Source organism: Cervus elaphus, chromosome 23 (genome assembly GCF_910594005.1).
Source record: "Cervus elaphus chromosome 23, mCerEla1.1, whole genome shotgun sequence".
Classification (NCBI taxonomy): Eukaryota; Metazoa; Chordata; class Mammalia; order Artiodactyla; family Cervidae; genus Cervus; species Cervus elaphus.
Genome location: NC_057837.1, coordinates 67134762 through 67159075, shown reverse-complemented (window position 1 = coordinate 67159075; position 24314 = coordinate 67134762). Strand labels below are relative to the sequence as shown.

Below are 24314 nucleotides of genomic sequence, written 5' to 3'. Positions count from 1 at the left end.
CTCAGAGTTTCAGGGTGAGTTTAAAGGCGTAGCTGGTTGGGGGGCAGGGCATGTTCATGTATCATGGACAGTTCAGGGTCAAGGCCTCTGGGGCTGCGGGCAGAACCTACTGAGCTCACCAATGGGAAGAGAACAAACCAGCCCAATACAAAGTCCAAAAGTGGCGTCTTAGGGGCTAAAAATTACCAGTTGGAAGGCCCAGGCTAAGGGGTAGAGCTGTACAAGGCCTTCAAAAGAAGCCAGCAGCCATGGCCCAGATACAGGCTGGGGATATTTTCATAATAAAGAAAGATGCTGTTTATCAGGGGCTTGCCGCACGCCAGGAAGTATGCCCACGCACATGACATACATTTCCTCTTCAAACCTCACAGCTTCCTGTCAGTGACCCCATTTTACAGACAGTGAAACTGAGGCTCGGCAAGACAGAGTGACTTGCCAGAGGCCACGGCAGAGTCAGGGCTGGACCCCAGGCCTGGCTGACTCACAAATCCTCCCTCCACGTGCTGTCCAGCCTCTTGGCTCATGGGAAAATCTCACAGCACATCCTTGGTGGCCCACCAGGCTGAGAGGGCTGCATGGAGCCATGGAGTCTGACACAACTGTGAATTGAGTCAGCATGGCGAGCCTCTGGGGTCAGCGCTCAACATGGTCATACTGCGGGAGCCTGTGGACATACCCTAAGGCTCAGGGCCCTGACCAGTGCGGGGGGACAGGGTGTGATACAATGAGGGTGGGCCTCATGGGCTTGTCCAAAAAAGACAGCCTGACAAGGAGTCAGGCTCCAAGGGGTCTTGGAGGGCTTCAAAAGTCAGGAAAGATTGAAGGCAGGAGGAGAAGGGGCTGACAGAGGATGAGATGGTTGGACGGCATCACCAACTCAATGGACATGAAGAAAGAAGTGAAGTTGCTCAGCCGTCTCCGACTCTTTGCGACCCCATGGACTGTAACCTACCAGGCTCCCCTGTCCCTGGGATTTTCCAGGAAAGAGTACTGGAGTGGGTTGCCATTTCCTTCTCCAGGGGGTCTTCCCGGCCCAGGGGTCGAACCCAGGTCTCCTGCACTGCAGGCAGACGCTTTACCGTCTGAGCCACCAGGGAAGCCCAATGGATGTGAGTTTGAATAAAGAGATGGTGAACGACAGGGAAGCCTGGCGTGCTGCAGTCCATGGGGTCACAAAGAGTCAGACACGACTGAGCGACTGAACAACAATAGCAAAAGTCAAAGGAACCCGGCTAAGCTGGAACTTTTAGTGGAGAGCAAGCATCTGACCCTGGGGCCACGGTGGCTGTTGGGCCTGGCGGGGGAGGTTGCAAGCAGAGTGTTCAGGCTGGCTCTTCTCGGCCAGTTGGGGAGATTCTAAGAGGCTGCAGGTGCGAGGGGTGAGAAGGAAAGTGAGAGCTGACAGAGGCGGTTATGAGAGCGGGAGGGGGAAATGGAGATGAATGACAGGTGCTGCCTCCCCAGAAAGCCGGGGGTACAAGCTGCCCATCTTCCCACCAAGAAAGCACAGCAGCAACAACTGAGGGCGAGCTGACAGCCCTCTGCTCTGCTCCTGGACACAGCCCACCCAGGTCCCTTGTGAGAGGTATGGGGGAGCATGGAGGTCTTCCCAAGCTGGGGAGGGGTTGTGAACCCCTCTATCAGGCACAGTCTGGATTACTACAAAGTGGGAGGCAGCTTAGTGTGGCGATGAGGGCACATTCAGAACGCCGGGGTCAGTTCCCAGATGTGCCACTAGCGAGCTGCGTGACTTCCAGCAAGTGACTTCACTGCTCTGAGCTTCTGTTTCCACCACCATAGAAACAAGGTAACAATAATACCTCGCCTACATCATTATGAGGATTCAAGGGGTGAATATTTAGGAGTCACTTTAAGTGCCTATCACAGAGAGAGTGCTGATAAGTTTCTTTTTTCACCCCAACTTTTCATATTTAAACAGCTTTCTTGAGGTATAATCCACATACCACACCATCCACCTATTTAGAGTATACAATTCAATGATTCCCCCCCCCCCATATCTAAATAGTGGTACAGGGCTTCCCAAGTGGCACAGTGGTAAATAATCCGCCTGCCATTGCAGGAGATGCAAGAGACTCAGGTTCGATCCCTAGATTGAGAAGATCTCCTGGAGTAAGAAATGGCAACCAGAAGGGTGTCTGGTTCTCACAGCTCGTCTGGGTCGTAGAGACTGCCGTGGCTCTGGGTCATGAAGTAGAGAGTTTCTGGTCTCTCCTGGCTGAGGACTGGAACCTCCCAGCCACAGGGACCCCCTGGACAGCACAACCTCAAAGGGTCTCTCTGGATGCAAGTTGTCTCTTATCCTTATCAACCACAGCACAGATTATAAAAGGTGCGGAAATAGAGAAGTTCCCTGACTTCCTGGTCCTGAGACAATCCTGGTCTGACCACAGAGAAACGGTGTACCTCTTACTTCCCCTCTGGTCTGTGAAGCACGACCTTGGCTAGTTTCATTCTGCCTCAGCCCAAAGGTCCCTGTTGGCAAGTGCAACTCCTTGCATGACTGTGGACTCCTGCAAAGCAGACCCCCCTACACTGGGGAGGGTGTAGGCTTCCCACACTTCCATTTCTGTCTCCCTGAGCCTCCCCGCCCCCCACCCCCTGCCAAAACAGCCCTGGTTCTCATCTCGTGTCCCCTTCGATCCTGATGATGGAAAGAACCAGATACTTTTCAGGTTCATGTTCTGTCTCTTCGCAACATTATGATTCTGGGCAAGTTGGGGTTTCCCAGGTGGCACTAGTGGTAAAGAACCTGCCTGCCAATGTTGGAGACATAGGAGATGCCGAGTTTGATCCCTGGGTCAGGAAGATCCCCTGGAGGAGGGCACGGCAACCCACTCCAGTGTTCTTGCCTCAAAAATCCCATGGACAGAGGAGCCTGGTGGGCTACGGTCCATGGGGTCACAAAGAGTCGGATACAACTGAGTGGCTGAGCACACACACAGAGAACTGTACAATCGTCGCCACAATCAATCTTAGAACATTTTGTCACCCCCAAGGAAACCCCATACCCATTATAGCCACTTCCCATTCCCCACTACCACCCCAAGCCCTAGATAACCACCACTACTCTACTTTCTGTCCCTACAGATTTGGCTAGTCTGGGCATTTCCTGTAAGTAGAATCATATGCGACCTTTTGTGTCTGGTTTCTTTCACTTAGCATGTTTTCAAGGTTCATCCACGTGACAGCATGTATCATTTCTTTTCACAGCAGGACATTCCATTGTATGGACAGGCCACATTCTGTTTGTCCACTCATCAGATGATAGACATCTGGCTTGTTTCCACACTGGGGCTATGATAAACAGTGTGGCCACAAACATTCGTGCACAAGTATTGGTGTGGACACATGTTTTCACTTCTATTGGGTAAACACCTCAGAGTGGAATTAACTGGTTCTTTACAGAAGTTTTTGTTGAATAAAACATCCTCATTTCCTCTGGTACCACCCAGCAAAAAAGAAAGGAATTACTCTTTCTTGAACACTTACTGTATGCCAATTACTGTCCGAGGTGCACTTCCAGACATAGCTGGATTTAATTTTCATAATTTCATTGAGATAATTATTATTATTATTATAGTCACTATCTACATGCAAAAACTGAGATGCAGACAGGAAAGGCAACTTGCTCAGTGTGCACACATATGTGTGTCCTCAGTTGCTCTGAGTAATTTCAGGGATTTCATGAACAAGCCCATCGCCCTCTCCATGGTTTTATGGACCTGAATTATATCTCCCTCCTCAAATCTCATGACCCAAACAGCCACCAGGCCCATTCATTTGCCCAAGAACGTAAGGTTTAAGTCCTTCCCTTTGATCGAAGGTCTCCCCTCAAAATGATACAACCTGGAATTCCCTGGTGGTCCACTGGATGAGAATCTGCCTGACAATGCAGGGAACCGGGTTTGATCCCTGGTCCAGGAAGATTTCACATGCCGCTGAGCAACGAAGTCCGTGAATCACAACTACTGAAGCTCTCATGCCCTAGAGCCCATGCTCTGCAACAAGAGATGTTGCCACAATGAGAAGCCCATGCACTGCAGCTAAAGAGTAACCTCTGCTCATCACAACTAGAGAAAGCCCTCTTGCAGTAATGAAGACCCAGCACAGCCCAAATAAAAATAAATAAAATAAATAGCCTATTTTTAAAAATATACATTTACTTTTTTTAAAAAAAATGATATAATATATCCTGAGTCAGCCAGGATCTAGGGACCCCAAAGCTCATCCAATCAGCAGTGAAATTTCCTCCAGCCTCGAGTGTCTTCTGTGTTCGCCCATCCCCCAGGGAATCCCCACCAGCTTCTTCAGCACTGCGGGAAACCCAAGCAGCATCCAAAAAGCCAGGCATCTGGCCTGATGATTCAAACGTGCCTATCATGGACTGAACCATGCCCCTCCTCAAAGTCATCTGATGAAGCCCCAGATCCCAGCATGTTTGGAGGTGGCACCCTTGGGAGGCCATTAGGTTTAAATGAGGTCTTGCCATAATGAGATTAGTGCCTTTCTAAGATACACGAGAGTCTGCCGGCTTCCTCGCCCTGCCATATGAGGACACAGGAAGAAGGTGGCCACTGACAAGCCAAGAGAAGGATTCCCACCAGGAGCAGACCAGGCTGGCCCCTCAGTCTTGGACTTTCAAGCCTCTAAAACTGTGACAAAATAAATTTCTGCTGTTTAAGCCATCCGTTCAATGTTGTGGTGCTATGGCATCCTGAGCTGACAAGACATGGTCCCCAAGCCATGGCCACCAGGACAGACTGGGTTTAAATGACTTGGGGGATTTGGGCCCCCATCAGCTGTGCCCTGGGAGACACCCGGGTCAATGCCATCATCAGTCACTGAGTTCCATGAGTCAGAAGCTGTTTATTAGCCAGAGCACACCAAGACCAGAATATACTTGCCAAAAATGGAGTTTGAAGAAATCTACAGAGTTGTGTGGGTTTTATGAATATATTTTCAGCTGCAGAGACAAAGATGGTGTATTTGACATGCCCCCAAACCTACCTACCGATCAATCTGTATAAAACCCAACCCCTTCCATTAATTAGAGCTTGATCTTCAGGTTTTTTAAGTGAAAAACTATTTCACCAGAGAAGAGCTTCCCAGAGTGAGTGGCTTATCTTGGAGACAGCAATAGGATACCACGTCATATATGACATGATATGATTGCATTGTTTTCATGAAATAAGAATAGGCTCTTTAGGACCCAAATGTAAACTGAATCAATTTTTTTTTTTTTTCTGGAGCCTGGAATTATTGCCACATAATGTTTTCCAGGTGCCTGGTTGAAAACATCAGCTAGGTATGACCCTTGACAAGGTGTCTGTCTCAAGATGTGCTGGAAAGGATGGAAGAGAGAGGGACAAACTTCCCAAACCCAGGAGCTTTCTGTTCCTGTGTCTCATTCTATACAGATGATGGAAATTCACCACGGACTATAAATGTCTCAGTGCAAATGAGATCTGATTGCCAGTGGTGGATGCGCCCTGTGCAAGACTAGTGCTTAATTGTGGTTTTCTCTGACAGACCTCGTTGGGAATAAGTTTAGGACCCGGCTGCGAGGTGGCTGCATCCACCCGCAGGTGGGGGCCGTGGGCGCTTGTTTTGTTTCTCAGTTTCCTTCCTCAAGCAGGATGCTCTCCCTGAGCCCTCATTCCAGGCCCAGACCTTGCTAAGTTAAATGGTGAACAGGGAGGACTAACCTCCTGAAGAGGGATAAATACTCCACGAGAGGTGTGATCCATGTCTGCGGCACAAGGCTTAGAGTGCAAGTTCTGATGTCAGACAGTCCTGGCTCTGCCTTTTACCTGGGGAAGTCATTAGACCTTTCTAAGCCTCAGTTTATCCATCTGTAAAATGGGGCTACCAATAATAGTTGCTCCCACTCCAGGTCTGGGACCCTTCTACTGTTCTACCACGGTAACTCCCACTTCGTGCTTCACCTTCACCATTTAGCTACATCCTCCAAGTATTCCCTCATTGCTCAGCTACTTCCCCTCTCTCCTGCTACTTCCCACTCCCTCAGCTGCTCCTTCATTATCCAATTCGCAGTCAACCACTCAGATGGCCACTCAGGCCCCAGTTACCCTGCCACTCCCCAGTTCCCCTTTCACCCTCATATTATCTCGAGTTATATTCTTCTGACTTAACACAAGCTTAGAACAATCAAGGGAATCTTGGCTTTCATTGGGACAAATCTGTCCTAGTCTATATATACTTTTCTCTGCAGGAAACTGTCTCTTCCTGGACCAAGCAGTTGATGTTTAGAGATGGAGTGTTTCCTGCCTATTATCTTTGAGCCCTTTGGTCTGGACTACAGCGAGTGGGAAGGCAGAGCTCACATGGTACAAAGGCTTGGAATGTTGCCAGGCAGAGCCAGGTGTCTCCACCACACAGGAAGACGCTGGCGGGTTGGCTGGTAGAGCCTTGGAGCAGCTCTCCTGGTTCCAGGTGGGATGCTGAAGCAAGAGGCTCCTCCTCCTCACCACGGCCCTGCCCCTAAGCATCCTGCAGTTCAGGATGCTCTCTCCTAAAAGCTGGGAGAGCTTCATTATGGATCTGATTAAATCATAAGAAACCTCATCCCAAGCTTGCCAGAAAACAAGTTATTTTGAGCATCCGTGGGCAGCAAATGGAGAAGAAAGTCATGAGCCGGAAGAAATGACTATGTAGAAACCGAGCCCATTTAGATGAAGGTTGGCCACCATTTATCCTTGACAAAATGGTAGATGCCAAGGAACTTGGGGGAAGTTTTGTGATATAATCTAAAGGTTTTTTTTTTTTTTTTAATAACAAGGGAACAGATCATATTAACTACAAAAGGTAGGGGAAAGAAATGAATAGAAACCAACTTAAGGTCCCTCCAAAGAGTTTTGTAATTATAGATGGGTTTTAAACATTCAAATGGCTCAAGCCAAGCAAAATGAATTAAGAGATGACACATGGAAATTAGGAAATCCGGGGCACAGTGAATCCTATGGTTTCAGTCAATGGCCTGACAGTTCTTCAGGGGGCAAGTCGTTTCATTTTAGGGACTTTGAAAGGGTTCTCTCATGCAAGCAGGTTTTACGTGTTACATTATGTGGGGTGGGCACACACCCCACTTTCACTTGCCACTGGCTTACAATGAAAATCGATGTGAAACATTTTTTTGTAACTCTTTTATACTAAATTGTAAAATGACTACAATCAGAATAGACTCTTGTAAATGACTAATAAAAGGTTAACTAAAAAAAAGAAAAAGAAAGAAAGAAAAAGCTGAAGCTAATGGTAGATGATACTAATAGTGCCATTGACTATGCTCACTGTCCCAGCCTTTATGCCTATGAATCTTTCCAATCCCACTGCCACAGTCGTTATTCTCTGCACTTTACAGATGGGGAATTTGAGCACAAAGAGATTAAGGTAACTCACCCAAGGTCACAAAAGAGAGACTAAAAGTTAGTTTTGTCTGACTCCACGTTCTTAACCTCTGAAGTCTACCTCCCTCTCTGCAAAGCTTCCCAACTTTTATACAAAAAGCCTCTTTTGATTCAGCTTCCCGTATGCCATCCACACTTTGAAAGATTTTATCTACTGAACACACTATATTTGTGAACTAATAATTTGTTCCATCTGGCTGATGATTATTTTTCTGTTCCTGTTTCTGTTTCAACATCGATCCAGACTTTAACCCCAATTACTGGGGGTTCAACATAATATTATGAAACCACATAAATCACTGTCATGGCTATGCAGCTAATAAGCAATAAAATTATATAGGCATAACCACTGTTCCCCAGTGCTGAATTCTGACTGCCACATAGTTTGAGTCTATGTCAATCACATACTTGGTATACTCAACCCAGAACCCATGGTTCCCAGAGAGAGGACTCTGGTACCACTGTTTGGTCTACCCAATACATCCCAGATATTTCCAGGGAAATAAACAGCCAATTACAGTGCTTGATCCTTGCTTAGGGTAATCACACTGGGTTGTTAGAATTCCAGTCTAGATCAAAATGAAGTCTAGAATGTGGAATAGATTGTAACAATAATGGCCCTCAATGAATCATGACTTTTAGTACCCACAGGCTATACAGATTCCTCCCACAGTGACCCTGGGCTTGGCCATGTGACTTCCTTTAGCTAATGAGACATCAGCAAACACAATGCCAGAAAAGGTTTGATAAATGCTTTGAGGTTGCCTACTTGAAACCCCGAGACCACCATGCTAGAGGAAGCCCACTTGAAGAGAGAAGCTCAGCCATCACAGCTGAGCCCAAACACTGGCTTACCACGCAGCTAACTGCAGTCTCATGAACCCAGGCAAGACTGGGAAGAACTGCTCAATCAATCCCAAGAGTCACTGAGAAATAATAAGCTATTTTAAGCCACTAGGTGGTTTGTTTCAAGGTAGTTTGTTATATAATAACAGCCAACCAATACAGCATAGTTCTTGATGGTGACTCATTCAGAGGACTACCAGTACTAACTTTGTGGTGCCCAAGGATCCCAAAAAGTCTTTAGGCCAAAAAGCCTGTATACTATGGTTTCTCTTGAGGGACTGGGAATTCTGACTCTTCCATCAAGATGTGGGTTTCACTTGACTCTTCCTGTGTAAATGACAATGGGAACATTTCCTTTTCCCAGACTCAGTGAGTTTCATATTTATCCTGTCTTTGTCTTCCCCTCTGCTCTGGACACAAATTCCTCCATCAAATATAGCAGACAGAGGATGAGGCAGTGGAACCAATCCTATTTGTTGGCACAATCATGGGATGAATACATGGGATAATGCAATACTCTGAGCAGATTCTGGAACACTGTTCTGTTTTTCAAACCCCAACCTGCCTCTCCATGTTTGGTAACTTTGGCATCAGTGATTGTTGAGAGAAGGACTTAGGGTTTGGCATTTAAAGAGCCTCTGAGTCTCTTAGACAGAAATACTGACCATTTTCTCACTCCATTAGGAGAGAAACAGTGGTTCCCAGAAGCCAAGCAAGAATAAATCATGCAAAAAATACTTCATTTATCTCCTCCACAGGGTTGCTAGCTGGAGAAATGCCAATGTTAGGAACTGTCTTGACTTCACTGAGCATTTGATAAGCATCTCATATACCTCCTTATCAATGACCAGGAGAAATGCTGGTTGAGGGCCATGGTGTGTCGGGTTTAAGAAGGTTCCAGGAGAGGACCAAATTGGATGAATCCCTCAGAATGGCATCACCTTGGTTTATCAGCCTACTACAAGTGGTTTCTTCTTCTAAGAGTAAACTCACACCATCCAAGCATATAAAGCTATTGAATAAAGCCACAATGCCAGTTTCACATGAGAAAGAGAACTGTCTTGCATGCCAGAAATTTATTTAAGCATGATCGACTCACTCTGTGTCTGTAGGCAGACTTGGTTGGCACGCCAAATTATAATCAGAAGGTTGCAAGGAGATACATAATCATCATGTTTAATGGCATTATGACAACAAGGGTTGAAATCTCCTTTTCCATAATCAAACTGTCCTTAGCAACAAGATGGTAATCTTCAAAGTTGTTGCTCACATTGTCCTCTCTTATGGACAGTATTCAGATCTCATTGCTCACAAATGATCCCCTAGCCTCCACTTTTTTTCCTAGGCATCTGATCTTTTATTTATTTATTTATCTGCACTGGGTCTTAGTTGTAGCACATGGGATCTTCCATCTTCATTAGGGCATGCAAGATCTTTAGTTATGCCATGTGGGATCTGGCTCCCTGAACAGGGATAGAACCCCAGGCCACCCGCACGGGGAGCATGGAGTCTCAGCCACTGGATCACTGGGAAGTGCTTGTTCTTTTTTTATTTTTTTTAAGCCCCAGTGTTTATTATTGGATTCAGTGGACATGAAATTACACATAAATAATTACACATAAATTACACACAAATATAATCAAACTAACAAAAGAGGGGGAAAAGGAAGAAAGTACAAAACTGTATATTTGCTGAAAGTATGTATGTGCTCAGTCACTTCAGTCCTGTCTGACTCTTTGCGATCCGATGGACTGTAGCACGTCAGGCTCCTCTGTCCATGGGATTTCCCAGGCAAGAGTACTGGAGTGGGTTGCCATTCCCTTCTCCAAGGGATCTTCCTGACCCAGGGATCGAATCTGTCTCTCCTGTGTCTCCTGCATTGCTGGCGGATTCTTTATCCACTGAGTCACCTGGGAAGCCCCAAAAGTGTGTATATATGCTGATAAAAAAAGATTTACTATTAGAATTTGAAAAAGAATAGATAAACATGCACATATAACTGAGTCACTTTTGTACACCTGAAACTGACAGAACATTGTTAATCAACGATAGCCAATATAAAATTAAAATTTTTTAAAAGATTCACTGTTACACTTGGAAATTTTTGTCATTTTGCAATTATAATAAAATGAATGAAATAGTGATTCCCCATATTAAATGTCTATATACACTCTTCAAATAAGTAAATACTACTATATTGGTATTTAAAGCTTTTAATGTAAAAAATGAGCTTGTGCTTCTTGTTTGTTAACATATCCACCTAAGTTGACTTGACAACAACAGTACTTGCAGGACATAACTTTTATCTGTGATGCTTCCTTGTTTTATTTTAATGACACTCAGTATAAAATTAGTTTAACAGACCCGCGACCGCGAGCTCGGGGCTGGGCCGAGGCCGCGACCTGTGGAGGGGATGGGCCCGGGAGAAGCGGGGCCGCGGCCCCTGGGTGACATGACTCGGTAATTCGCCAAAATGACCAACACAAAGGGAAAGAGGAGGGGCACCCGCTACATGTTCTCTAGGCCTTTTAGAAAACATGGAGTTGTTCCTTTGGCCACATACATGCGAATCTACAAGAAGGGTGATATTGTAGATATCAAGGGAATGGGTACTGTTCAAAAAGGAATGCCCCACAAATGTTACCATGGCAAAACTGGGAGAGTCTACAATGTTACCCAGCATGCTGTTGGCATCATTGTAAACAAACAAGTTAAGGGCAAGATTCTTGCCAAGAGAATTAATGTGCGTATCGAGCATATTAAGCACTCTAAGAGCCGAGATAGCTTCCTAAAACGTGTGAAGGAAAATGATCAGAAAAAGAAGGAAGCCAAAGAGAAAGGGACTTGGGTTCAGCTGAAGCGCCAGTCTGCTCCACCCAGAGAAGCACACTTTGTGAGGACCAATGGAAAGGAACCTGAACTGTTGGAACCCATTCCCTATGAATTCATGGCCTGAAGGGTGTAAAAATAAAGACCTGGACTGTACAAATGTTTCTCTTAATTGAGTAGAGGTGTTGTGTCCAAATTCAGTGGGTGATGTCTTTTCAAATTTAGTGTTTTTTCTTCTTTAAAGATGTAAGATAGTTTGTTGTTCAGTATGCTCCATTTTTTAATAAATTGACAGATATTATTTATTTAAAAAAAAATTAGTTTAACAGAGGTATATTGAAGAGAATGGAGTAAGAGCTTTCAAACAGGCTTCAGCAAACTAGGAAGGGTATCAAGATCATAACTTCTTTGCTAAGTGTTGTAAAACGAAGGAAATATATTGTAACAACCTGTAGCAACATCAGCTTTGGCCCTTCATTTTTTCCCCCTGGCAATGAAAAACACGTGGCATTCTCTCTTTGCACAGAAGTATTAATATTATTAAAAATCAGACAAAATATCCCTGGTGGTCCAGTGCCTAAGACTCCATGTTCCCAATGCAGGGGACAGGGTTCGATCCCTGATCAGGGAACTAGATTCCACATGCTGCAACTAAAGATGCTGCATGCTGCAATGAAGATCAAAGATCCCACGGGTCACAACTAAGACATGGAGCAGCCAAACAAATAAATAAATATTTAAAAAGTCAGACAAGTAAGCAAGTTTGTCTGTCAAATTGCCAAAATGACATTTTTAAAAGGTGAGAGGAAACTGGTTTTTTTTTTTTTCTTTCTGTTTTCCCCATCTCACAGTCCCTGGTAATCACCCTTCTAGTCTCTGTCTCTGTGAGTTTGGTTGTTTGTTTTAGATTCCACATAGAAGTGCTATCATACCGTATTTTTCTTTCTCTTACTTATTTCACTTAGAATAATCTAGGCATCTGTTCTCGACAAAGCTCTCTTTATAACATCATCTACGGTGAAGCATGTTAATACCGTGCTTTCTTCAAAGTGACTTTGCTAGACTCATTTCCAGCATGGCCTGTCCAGGTCTCTTATTCACTACTGACCACTAGTACTGGGCTGAAGATGTCCAGACCATGTTCCATGAACGCCTGTGCATGAATCTCTTACTCTGATTCATTACATATTTTGTTATCATTTAATTCTCAGAGACCTCCTCTTCCATGTAAGTGTAGGAAAGGAAGGTAGACTCTATTGTTCCCAGATACCAACTACAAACAACAGTACAGTTAAGCTCATTTCAGTTGAACAAATATCCCCAATGGGTAATGACTCACCATGAAACCTTAATATGAAGCAGCCTCTGGGGTTGTGCCCCCAGGCTCTTGTCTTTGGCCATGATCTGTTCAACATTTTTGTCAAGGATTTGAGTAATGGTCAAGGGCTGTGTGGTCCTATACAGTAGCCTCCAGCTTACCCACAGCTGACTACTTAAATTATTTTAAATTAACTAAAATAGAAGCAGTTCCTTAGACACACTAGTCACCTTTTAAGGGCTCATTGGCCATATGTGACTAGCAGTTGCCATATTGGACAAGGCATGTCCATAATAAAAAAAGTTCTATTGGACGCCTCTGATCTAGAATGCAAATGCTCATTGCATTTATGAACACCACAGAACATAAATTGTTGAATATTTCATTTGAAGTGGACATGTTTTTTAACTATGATCTTGCCAGTATCCATTTCCCCTCCTTATTGTAACAGCATTCCAATTTTCCTTGGGGTAGGTACAACACACCTACAAGTACTGGTTCATATATTCTGGGAAGAGCTGACTCCAGTGGTGAACATATCACTCAGATCAGACCAATCAGAGCTTTATAGTCATGCTCCAGCAGAAGTCGCTCAGTCATGTCCAACTCTTTGCAACCTCTTGGACTGTAGCCCACCAGGACTCTCTGTCCATGGAACTCTCCAGCAAGAATTCTAGAGTGGGTAGCCATTCCCTTCTCCGGGGGATCTTCCCAACCCAGGGACTGAAACCAGGTCTCCTGCACTGCAGGCAGATTCTTTACCATCTGAGCCACAAAGGTAAGTATATAGCCAATCTCAGCCAATGAGATTCAATTCTGAGACTTGTTGAACCTAGGACATGACTGGGAGAAGAAATAAGTCCTCCTGGAGTTCCAAAGAAGGTAGGATATACACTTCAAAGTCATCTACTCAGAGACATTTTTCGACAGTTTTATGTATACATGTGTTAGTTTGAGTTGGATTTCTTGTCTCTGATCTTAATTTATCATTGAAGACATCCAAATTATTTGAGCAGGTGGATTATGGGCTCAAAACTCAACAAGCCTGGGACTTCCTTGGCAGTCCAGTAGTTAGGACTCTGCTTACATTGCTCAGAGCCCAGGTTCAACCCCTGGTCAGGGAACTAAGATTCCACAAGTCCCAAGGCACAGCTGATAAAATAAAATAAAATAACTCAACAAGATAAATGTAGAGCCTTGATTTCAAAATTGAAAATCACCTGTAGATCCAGAAAGGCTGCTGGGGTGCTGTTGCTATTTCGCCTCTTGATCTGAGTAAGTGCTGGTTACATAGGGATGCTCAACATACAAAAATGCAACCAGTTTTTCCCTTTGCTGTATGAATAATACACTTCAATAAATATTTTTTTAATCAATTACATAAGGACCAGATGGGGAAGATATAAGTTCACTAACGAGACACTGACTTGAGAGTTTCAGTTTCTCATAAACTCAATATGAGTCAACAGTGGCTGCCCAACAAGCCAATGGAAACAGGTCATACTGAGAGACAGACTCAGCCTGAATGAGGAAACTGACAGTGCCACTCACCCTAGGGTGAGTCAAATCAGACTTCAGGAAAGACACAAAGTGGAATGTGTCTGCAAATCTCAAAGCAATATCTCATAATGGTCAGGGGGAGAAGAGATGGGAGGAGAGGATACAGGCAGGGCAGGCTCAAAGAAACCCTGAAATGAACAGTGTTTGGATAAACAGACAACCCTACTATCTGCAAATAATGTTTTCTACATAGAAAATCCCAAAAGAACTTAATGAAAAACTGAGACTAAGATGTTCAGTAAAGTGGCTTGATACAAAGTCAATATACAAAAACTTAAAGCCCTCCTTTCAAGAAATTAACAGAACTTAACATGGAAAAAAAAAAAAAACCTAGAGCTTTTCTAAAGGAAAGCAAAGAATACTTTCCCAACAGAGACACGCACTACTCATCCGCTTGGAAAAACTCATATGATACCAGCTTAGCCCAAAACAATTTTTTTAATTGTGGTAAAATATACATAACATAAAATTTACCACTGTAACAATTTTTAGTGTTCGGTTCAGTGGTATTATGCACATTCATTGTGCAACCATTAGCACCACCATCCATCTCCAGAAGTTTTTTCATCTTCCCAACCTGAACCTCTGTACCCAATAGACAGTAATGTCTCTTTCTCTCCTCCCATCAGTTCCTGGATAATTTTTTTTTTTCAGTTTTTGTTATCATGGTAAAACACATATAACACAAAACTTACCATCTCAACCATTTTTAAGTGTACAGTTCAGTGGTATTGAATATGTTCACCACCATCCATCTCCAGAACTCCTTTTATTTTGAAAAACTGAAACCCTGTGTCCATTTATAATACTAATCAATTTTTGAAGGATCTATCTTTGAGCTTTGGGTGGAAAACTAACCCAAAAGGCCTTCAATATTACGCGAACATCCGAAAATATCCAAAAACATCTTGAAAAGGAAGAGTCATATGAAGAAGGACTTTTCTATCACACACTAAGCCACAATATAGACCTACAAAGATCAAAACAGTATGTCACTGGCACAAGACCAAATGGTTAGAACAGAATAAACAGTTTGGAAAGTCACCCTTCTTCATAGGTAACGGTTTTGAGTATGAGGGGTGCATGGCAAACTCATGGGGAAGTGAAAGATTCTGAACATTTGATAATTCTTTGGAAACAAAATAGAGATAGGCAGACTTTTCAGTGATTACTTTATGCTCAAATGAATTCCAGGAGGAGTACATATTTAACTGATTTAAATGAGGCCACAACATCTAGAAAAACATAGAGGGTAATATACCTCTCTGGATGAGGAAACACATTAGAGCCAGAGTCAGCAAACTTTCTCTGTAAAGGGCCAGAGGGTACATACTTTCATCTTTGCACGCCTTATGGTCTCTGTTGCAACTTCTCAGCTCTGCCACTGTGCTGTGAGAGCAGCCAGAGGCAGTATGTCAACAAATGGCTGTGGCTGTGTGCCAATAAAACTTTATTTACAAAAACAGATGGTGGGAAGATTTGGCTTTCCAGCCATAGTTTTCTGACCCCTGTTTTAGAGAGGTAAAAGCAAAGAACAAAATAATTGGGAAACAAACAAATATCATATAGTTTAGCTACAGAAAAATTAAGGACTCCAGGGCATAAAAGTATATATACCATAAACAAAATATTAAAGCAAACACACACACAATGCAGGAAATACTTGCACCATACATGACAGAGTCAACATCTCCTCTTTTTTCATTCTTTCCCTTTCCTTGTCCTTCTCACACACAGACATACACCCAATCATCAAAATCAAGAAGAAAAACAAACACACGAGTAGAAAAATGGACAAAAATACAGACAGAGAAAGGAAGAAATGACCAGTAAGCTTATAGACAGGTATGCTGTGTGTGCTAAGTCGCTTCAGTTGTGTCCAACTCTTTGCAACTCTACGGACTGTAGCCCACCAGGCTCCTCTGTCCACAGGATTCTCCAGGCAAGAAAATTGGAATGGGTAGCTGTGCCCTCCTCCAGATCTTCCTGACCCAAGATCAAACACACATCTCTTACTTCTGCTGCATGGGCAGGCAGGTTCTTTACCACTAGTGCCACCTGGGAAGTCCCTTATATATAGGTATTTAACCTTAAAAATCTCAGTTACATGCATATGAGGACCACAGAACTAATTTTCACATATCAAATACATCATCAAAGTGTCTTTTCAGCGCTATTGACTGGTGTTGATGGGAAACGCAGAGGCAGGCCTGGTACCCACTGCCGATAAGGGTTCAGTTCAATTCAGTTGCTCAGTCGTGTCTGACTCTTTGCGACCCCATGAACCGCAGCACGCCAGGCCTCTTTGTCCATCACCAACTCCTGGAGCCCACCCAAGCCCATGTCCATTGAGTTGGTGATGTCATCTAAACATCTCATCCTCTGTCGTCCCCTTCTCCTCCTGCCCTCAATCTTTCCCAGCATCAGGGTCTTTTCCAATAAGTCAGCTCTTCGCATCAGGTGGCTAAAGTAATGGAGTTTCAACTTCAACATCAGTCCTTCCAACAAACACCTAGGACTAATCTCCTTTAGGATGGACTGGTTGGATCTCCTTGCGGTCCAAGGGACTCTCAAGAGTCTTCTCCAACACCACAATTCAAAAACATCAATTCTTCGGCACTCAGCCTTCTTTATAGTCCAACTCTCACATCCATACATGACCACTGGAAAAACCATAGCCTTGACTGGATGGACCTTTGTTGACAAAGTAATGTCTCTGCTTTTTAATATGCTGTCTAGGTTGTCGTAACTTTCCTTCCAAGGAGTAAGCGTCTTTTAATTTCATGACTGCAATCACCATCGGCAGTGATTTTGGAGCCCAGAAAAATAAAGTCAGCCACTGTTTCCACTGTTTCCCCATCTATTTGCCATGAAGTGATGGGATGCCATGACGATAAGGGTATAAACTGATAATAACTGTTCTGGTGACCAAAGAAGCAGTTTACACTGAAGTTTTGCGGTGTTTATCTCTTTGAATCTATTGACCCTCTGGGAATCTACCCTATGTAAGTCATCAAAAGCTGTGTCCAAATACTCTTATACAATAATAACCACCATGGCATAATTTACAGTCGCAAAAATTAGAAACAACCTCAAAATCCAATAATAGGAGAGTGGTTACATAAACTATGGTACATTCAGACAAGGATGTATGAGGTTGTCATTTAAAATATCTTTTCCAAAGACTATATAAAGACAGAATAAAATAGTTGACCTCTAAGCAACATTTGACTCAGCTGATAGACTTTTCTTCTAAAAACACTTCCTTCCCTAATCTTCTGAGATGTCACATCATCTTAGTGTTTTTTTCTTCCTCACTGCCAGATGGTTCTTGGTCCCCTTTGTTCTCTTCTTAGATGAACAATTACCTAGTCAGGTGACCCAGGACTTTCTCTTAGGGCCCCTTCTTTGCTCTGTTTTGCTTCCTAAATGATCTCAGACAATCCCTTCACTTTAAAAAGGTTGCATTTCTAAGCTGGTGACCCCCAAATTTTTTAAATCCTGAGATCACCACTTGGATGTTAAAATGTTGTGTCAATTGGGGTGACTCTACAGAACTCTAGATTCTCTCCAAAGTCTCCCCTCCCCCAGTCTTTCCAGTCTCAAAACATGGCATCATCATCTACTTAGAAGCTCAAGACAAAAACCAAAGGTCATCTGTGTGTCCTTCCCTTTGTCACGTGACACACAGATCCTAGCACTCTACCTCTTCATTTCTCCATCTCCACGGCCAACACACAGGCTCTCACCTAGGCTCCTGTGATAGCTTGTGATGAGGCCACCCTGTTCCCACTCATGCTCCCATAGGAATAGACTCCTACAGCCTACTCTCCATTCAGCAGCCAACAAAAGCTCTTCACAATCTTTATCTCATCACATACTTCCCGCCTTAAAACCCACCAGTAGCTTTTCATCTCCACCCAATTAAATGGACATGTCCTACCAGAGTCCACCGGGGTCAATGTCCTCCAGTCTACTTCATGCCTGCCCTCTTCTTTCTAACCGCAAGTTCATTCCCACCCCATGCTTTTATCCCTTTCCTCCAGATTCTCATGTGACTCCCTCTTTCTTCACACTCAAAAGTCAGCCCAAATCACCTCCTCTAAGGGGCTCACCCTTATACCATAACTTATACATGGCCTCCCATCCCAGCCCTTATTTATCTTACTACTTGCTTAGGTTCTTTGGAGCACAGAGGAGGTACATAATTTTGTTGAGCAGACAAACGCTAGGGTGAAAGTTATTTCGTAAACACACGCTTACTCACTCTGTGTCTGTATGTAGATACACTGAGTGACGACAACTGGGTTGAGTATGCCCCATGCGACGCCCCCACCCCCCAGATCCATTCTTCCTCATGCTTGGGGAAGCCAACAAACTTGGACCACATCACAGACTTCCCTGCATTCTGCTTCCTGGTTGGGTTTGGCAATGGAAAGCATGGGCAGAAGACAGGAGGGCAGCTGCAGTGGGTGGAGGAAACCACTGCTCTTGTTGGGGAGCCCTCCCCACCAAATACCTCCTTAGATGTAAGTAGGGTCTCATCCCTTGGCCTCTTCAAGCCCCCACTTTTACTAGCCCCAGAGTTATGCACCATTCCTTGGTGTCTCTTGCAAACCAACAGTTCTCAAAGTGGTCCCCAAGACTCTTTCAGGGTATTCAGGTACTCTTTTCATAATAGCACTAAGATGTCATTCGCCTTTTTCACTGTGTTGACATTTGCACTGATGGTGCAAAAGCAACAGTGGGTAAAGTGCCTCTAACAGAGCGAGTCCAGTAGCATCAGACTTTTCCAGTCATCACAGTAGTCTTCATTGCTTCATGTTGTTGTTTAGTCGCTAAACTATCTCCAACTCCTTTGTGACTCCATGGACTGCAGCCCGCCAGGTCCCTCTGTCCATGGGATTTTTCAGGCAAGAATACTGGAATGGGTTGCCATTTCCTTCTCCAGGGGATCTTCCCGACCCAAGGACTGAACCCACGTCTCTTATGTCTCCTGCATTGGCAGGCAGATTCTTTACCACTGAGCCACCAGGGAAGCCCATAATGATGGATACATTTATCCAAACCCATAAAATGTACACCACCAGGAGTGAACTAAACTGTAAACTACCAACTTTAGGTGATTATGATGTGTCAGTGTATGTTTATCAATTGTAGTAAATGTCCTATTCTGGTGGGGGATGGCTGATAATGGGGGGGAGGCTGTGGGTAGTTAGGGGGAGAGCAGGGAGTCTATAGGAAATCACAATTAACTTACCCTCAATTTTGCTGTAAATCTAAAATTGCTCTGAAAAAAGTCTTAATAAAAACACAAAAACAAAACACACACCACAATAAAAAAAAAATCAATACGTTTCACTTTTTTTTTTTTTTTTTTTTTCGTTTCACTTTTAAATGTCCTTGCTGATGCCATAAATGTACTAATCTTACTATGTCGCAACCCTTGAGTACATGTTTTTTATAAATATTCTGCATGTCAAAATGAGAAGTATGCATGAAGTAGGATCACTGTCTCGATCTGCATTAGTTGAGGATTAAATTGTGTACTAAACTAGTCCTTTCTCTCCTGGATCACCATTTTTACTTAAAGAATGACTTGCAAGCAATGGTTATCAGTCTTTTCCTCTAAAACAGACAAAGAGATTTTTCTCACTGATATTTTTTATTGCCAATGACAGAATTTTAGCTTTCAGGTAAAAATTAGAATTTTGTAAAACTTGTATCACCACCATGGCCTCATAGTTTCCCAGTAACTGAAGAATCTTCTGGTGAGACAGGTGTTAAAAATATAAAAATTTTTACTGAATTAGTTTGGGCTTCTCAGGTGGCATTAGTGGTAAAGAATCCATCTGCCAATGCAGGAGACACAGGTTCGATCCTTGGGTCAGGAAGATCCCCTGGAGTAGGAAATGACAATCTGCTCTAGCATTCTTGCCTGGAAAATCCCATGGACAGAGGAGCCTGGCAGGCTACGGTCCATGGGGCCACAAACAGTTGGACATGAATGAGTGATCAGCACTTAGCACCAATATGAGATAGCTGATTTACAATATTGCATTAGTTTCCAATGTACAGTATGGTGATTTGGGGTTTTTTTTGCAGGTTATATTTTGTTATAGGTTAGAAAATAAAAATTTTTTACATTGTATAGTGAAATGTGTCAACACTTAGAAGATGTGCATAACTCAGTGAACCAACACTTTCTCTTTAACTCCAGCTTTACTGTGATATAATTGACATATAACATTGTGCAAGCTTAAGTGTACAATGTGTTGATTTGATTCACATATTACAAAATGATTACCACAAAAAGGTTAGCCAACTTCTCCATCACCTCCCAAAATTGTCCTTTTTACACATATGTGGTGAGAACATTTAAGATCTGCTCTCCTAGCAAATTCCAAATATATAGCATTGTTAACTGCAGCCACCCTGCTGTATGTGAGATTCCCCAGAGCTTATGCATCTTATAACTGGAAGTTTATACCCTTTGACTCCCACCCTCACCAGCCCCTAGCAAAAACCATTCTACTCCATTTCTATGAGTTTGGTTTTTTTAGATTCCACACATGCTGCTAAGTCACTTCAGTCGTGTCCGACTCTGTGCGACCCCATAGACAGCAGCCCACCAGGCTCCGCCGTTGCTGGGATTCTCCAGGCAAGAACACTGGAGTGGGTTGCCATTTCCTTCTCCAATGCATGAAAGTGAAAAGTGAAAGTGAAATCACTCAGTCGTGTTCAACTCCTAGCGACCCCATGGACTGCAGCCTACCAGGCTCCTCCATCCATAGGATTTTCCAGGCAAGAGTACTGGAGTGGGGTGCCATTGCCTTCTCCGAGATTCCACATATAGGTGGTATCAAATAGTATCTATCTTTCTTTGACATCTCACTTAGCATAATGCCCTCAAAGTTCATCAATGTTATTGCAAATAGCAGTATTTCCTTCTTTTTTATGATCAAATGATATACATCACATTTTTTAATCCATTCATTCATGAAGAACACTTAGGCTATAGTGAATAATGCTGCAACGAATACTGCTGTGCAGATATCTCTACCACGCAGTGATCTCTGTCAAATCACTCAAAAGTGAGATTGCTGGATCATATGGAAGCTCTATTTTTAATTCTTAAAGGAACCTCCATATTGTTTTCCATAGTGGCTTCACCAATTTATATTCCCACCAACAGTACATAGAGTTCCCTTGTCTATGCATCCTTACCAACAAATAAATTATAATCTCTCATCTATCTGATGAATAGACAACCTAAAAGCTATGAGGTGATATCCCACCATGGTTTTGATTTGCATCTCCTTGATGATTTATACGTTGAGTATATTTTCATGTACCTGTTGGCTACTTTTATATCTTCTTTGGAAAAATGTCTATTCAGGTCCTCTGCCCATTTTTTAAATTGGATTATTTGGCTTTTTGGCTATTGAGTTGTAAAAGTTCTTTATATATTTTACATATTAACTCCTTATCTGATATATGGTTTGCAAATGTATCTCCCATTCCATAGGCTGTCTCTTCATTTTAGTGGTTGTTTCTCTTGTTATACAGAAGCTTTTTAGTTTGAGATGGTCCTACTTGTTCACTTTTGCTTCTGTTGCTTGTGCTTTTGATGTCATATCTAAAAAAGTGAGCCAATACTTTCTAACAGATCAATACATTACGTTTTTTTTTTTAAAAGTATGCATGGATAAAACAGTCATTCAAAATATAAGACAAACGAATGGATTTTAATGTAGCAATAAGAACATAAGCTAAAAATTGATAACAGTTTCAGATTCCACATTGCAATTAGCCATCGAGAAACTACTACCTGTTGTATTTGATTGAAGTTCCAAAGAATATCCACATTTATCTGAAAAGGCAATTAAAATATTTCCTCCCTTTTCCAACTCCATATCTGTGTGAGGTAAGATTTTCTTCATTTACTTCCACCAAAATAACATACCACAACAGATTGAATTCAGAAGCAGATGAAAGGATCCAGCTGTCTTCTCTTAAGCCAGACCTTTAAAAGATTTGCAAAAGCATAAAACTAGGCTACTCTCCTCACTACTTTTTTTGTTTTGAAAATATCATTTTTCAGAAAAAGATTTATGTTAACGTGTGTGGTGGTTTTAAAACATGCCCATAGATGCTCCTCCCTTCAAGAGGTGGAGCCTAATCCCCTGCGCCTTGAGTTGTAGGCTGGACTTAGTGAATCATTTCTAATGAATAGAACGTGACAGAAGGAATGGCGTGTGGCTTACAAGGCTCGGTCATAAGAGGCACTGTGACTTCCTCCTTGCTCTAGCTCTTGGATCACAAACTGCAGGAAGCCAGCTGCCATGTTGAGAGCCTACTCAAGCAGTCCGAGGGAGAGGCTCACGTGGCAAGGAACTGAGGCCTCCTGCCAGGAGCCCTGTGGGTCAGCCATCACGGAAGTGGATTCGCCATCATGGAAGTGGATTCTTCAGCCCCACTTAAACCCTGAGGTGATCGCAAACTTAGGAGAGATCCGGAGCTGGAATCACGTAAGCTAAGCTGCTCCTGGATTCTTGACTCACAGAAACTGTGTAAGACAGCACATATTTATCTTTTTTTAATTCTTATCATTTTTTAAATTAATTAATTTATTTGGCTGTGCCAGGTCTTAGCTGTGGCATGAGGGGTCTAGTTCCCTGACCAGGCATCACACCCAGGCTGCCTGCCTTGGGAGAGCGGACTCAGCCACTGGACCGCCAGGGAAATCCCAATATTTCTTGTTTCAAGTTTCTAAATTTTGAGCTCATCTGCAAGGCAACAATAAATAACTAATACAACAGTTAATAAGTGTATGTTTTAGTCAGTGAATACACATTTATTTTAATTCCTCAGTTTTAATTTCCTATATGGTAAATATTGATATAAAACTCACTTAAATAAGATTTCTTAAGAGTTCTCAGTTGTTAATTTTTTGACATTTCAATGACTGTTGCTCTTCAGTAGAAGGATGAGCGATTTTATTTTCTTCTTAATTTTTTATGTACTTTTAAAGTTTTCTACAAACAAGGATGTGTTATTTTTATAATTAAGTGAAAAGAAACTTCCCTTTGCAAAAATCATTCAAAAGTGAAAGTTCAAATTGCGTTTTCTTTAGATGAGTCAATGGTTGGAGCTTAGTGTGCAGAGCCCAGATGTCCGCCAACGCACCTGGGGGTTGGGGAGAGGTTTGTGGGAGCAAAGAGGGGGAGGCAAGGGGAAGAGGAGCCAGCACCCCCCACCTCCTCAGCCAGAATAGTTCTTTCATGTGTTTTACATATTGGGGTTCTGCACAATATTTCATTTAAAGAAAAGTTTCCACTCTTTAAAAAAAAAGAAGCTTGAAAACTTTTACCATGAAGCTTGAAAACCTTTACCATAGCTGAAGAGTTAAAATCAGGCTGCAAAAGAATCACTCAACTTTTTCTTCAAAGTTTTTTTCAGGGTTTCCCTAAAGAAAGCCCTACACATTCTGAGGGAAGAACAGAAGCCCTGACAAGTTCATGAATGTTTGGTCATTTCAAGAGAGGCTGGCTCATGTGGCCATGGAAAGAAGTTACAGATAGGGATGAAGAGGTTATTCAGAGACTCCCCCCAGTAGTAAGGGCCCAAGAGGACAGCAGAAACATGAGGGGCCTTAAGGCCCACAGAGTCACAGATCAAAACCACAAGTGAATCACTCTCATATTTTCTAGAAAGAACAAAAGCAAGAGGTTCCAGGACCACCCAGTGGTTAAAACCATGGGCTTCAGGGACCACAGATCTGGGTTCAAGTCTCAGGTCTGACACTTCAAACCTATGAGACAAGTGACACAGCCTCTCAGAGCTTCAATGGAAACATACAATGTACAATTTCACCCATAAATGAGGTCTGAGAATGTAAAACAGTGAAACCATTTTGCCACAGTTTGGTAGTTTCTTAAAAGTTAAGAAACTTAACTTTGGGATAGATTTACCCTCTGACCCAGTAATTCCATTCTTAGGTTACTACCCAAGAGAAATGAAAACAAATGTCCCCAAAAGGACTTGCATACAAATGTTTTTAGCAGCATTATTCATCAAAACCCCAAATGGAAACCATCTAAATGTTCAGCATCTGGTGAATGGATTATCAGTGGCACATCAATACTGCAGAATGGATCTCCCTGGTGGTCCAGTGGTTAAGAGCCCACCTGCAGGGAACATGGGTTTAATCCCTGGTCTGGGAAGACCCCACATGCTGTGGAGCAACTAAGCCCGTGTGCCCTGACTTCTAAGCCCAGGCACCGAGAGCCCAGGCAGCACTGCAACAAAGAGTA

At 43.0% G+C, this 24314-nt stretch overlaps 2 protein-coding genes across 2 annotated transcripts in view; one reads left to right on the top strand and one right to left on the bottom strand.

Moving 5' to 3' along the window:
* The window catches only part of PPP1R16B (protein phosphatase 1 regulatory subunit 16B), a 109854-nt gene that overhangs the window by 51481 nt on the left and 34059 nt on the right, over window positions 1-24314 (bottom strand). The window lies entirely within an intron of this gene.
* LOC122681368 (60S ribosomal protein L21-like) lies at window positions 10734-11425 on the top strand. Its single transcript, XM_043883369.1, has one exon. It carries the CDS (start codon window positions 10765-10767, stop codon window positions 11245-11247), a length of 483 nt encoding a protein of 160 aa, XP_043739304.1. The 5' UTR covers window positions 10734-10764; the 3' UTR covers window positions 11248-11425.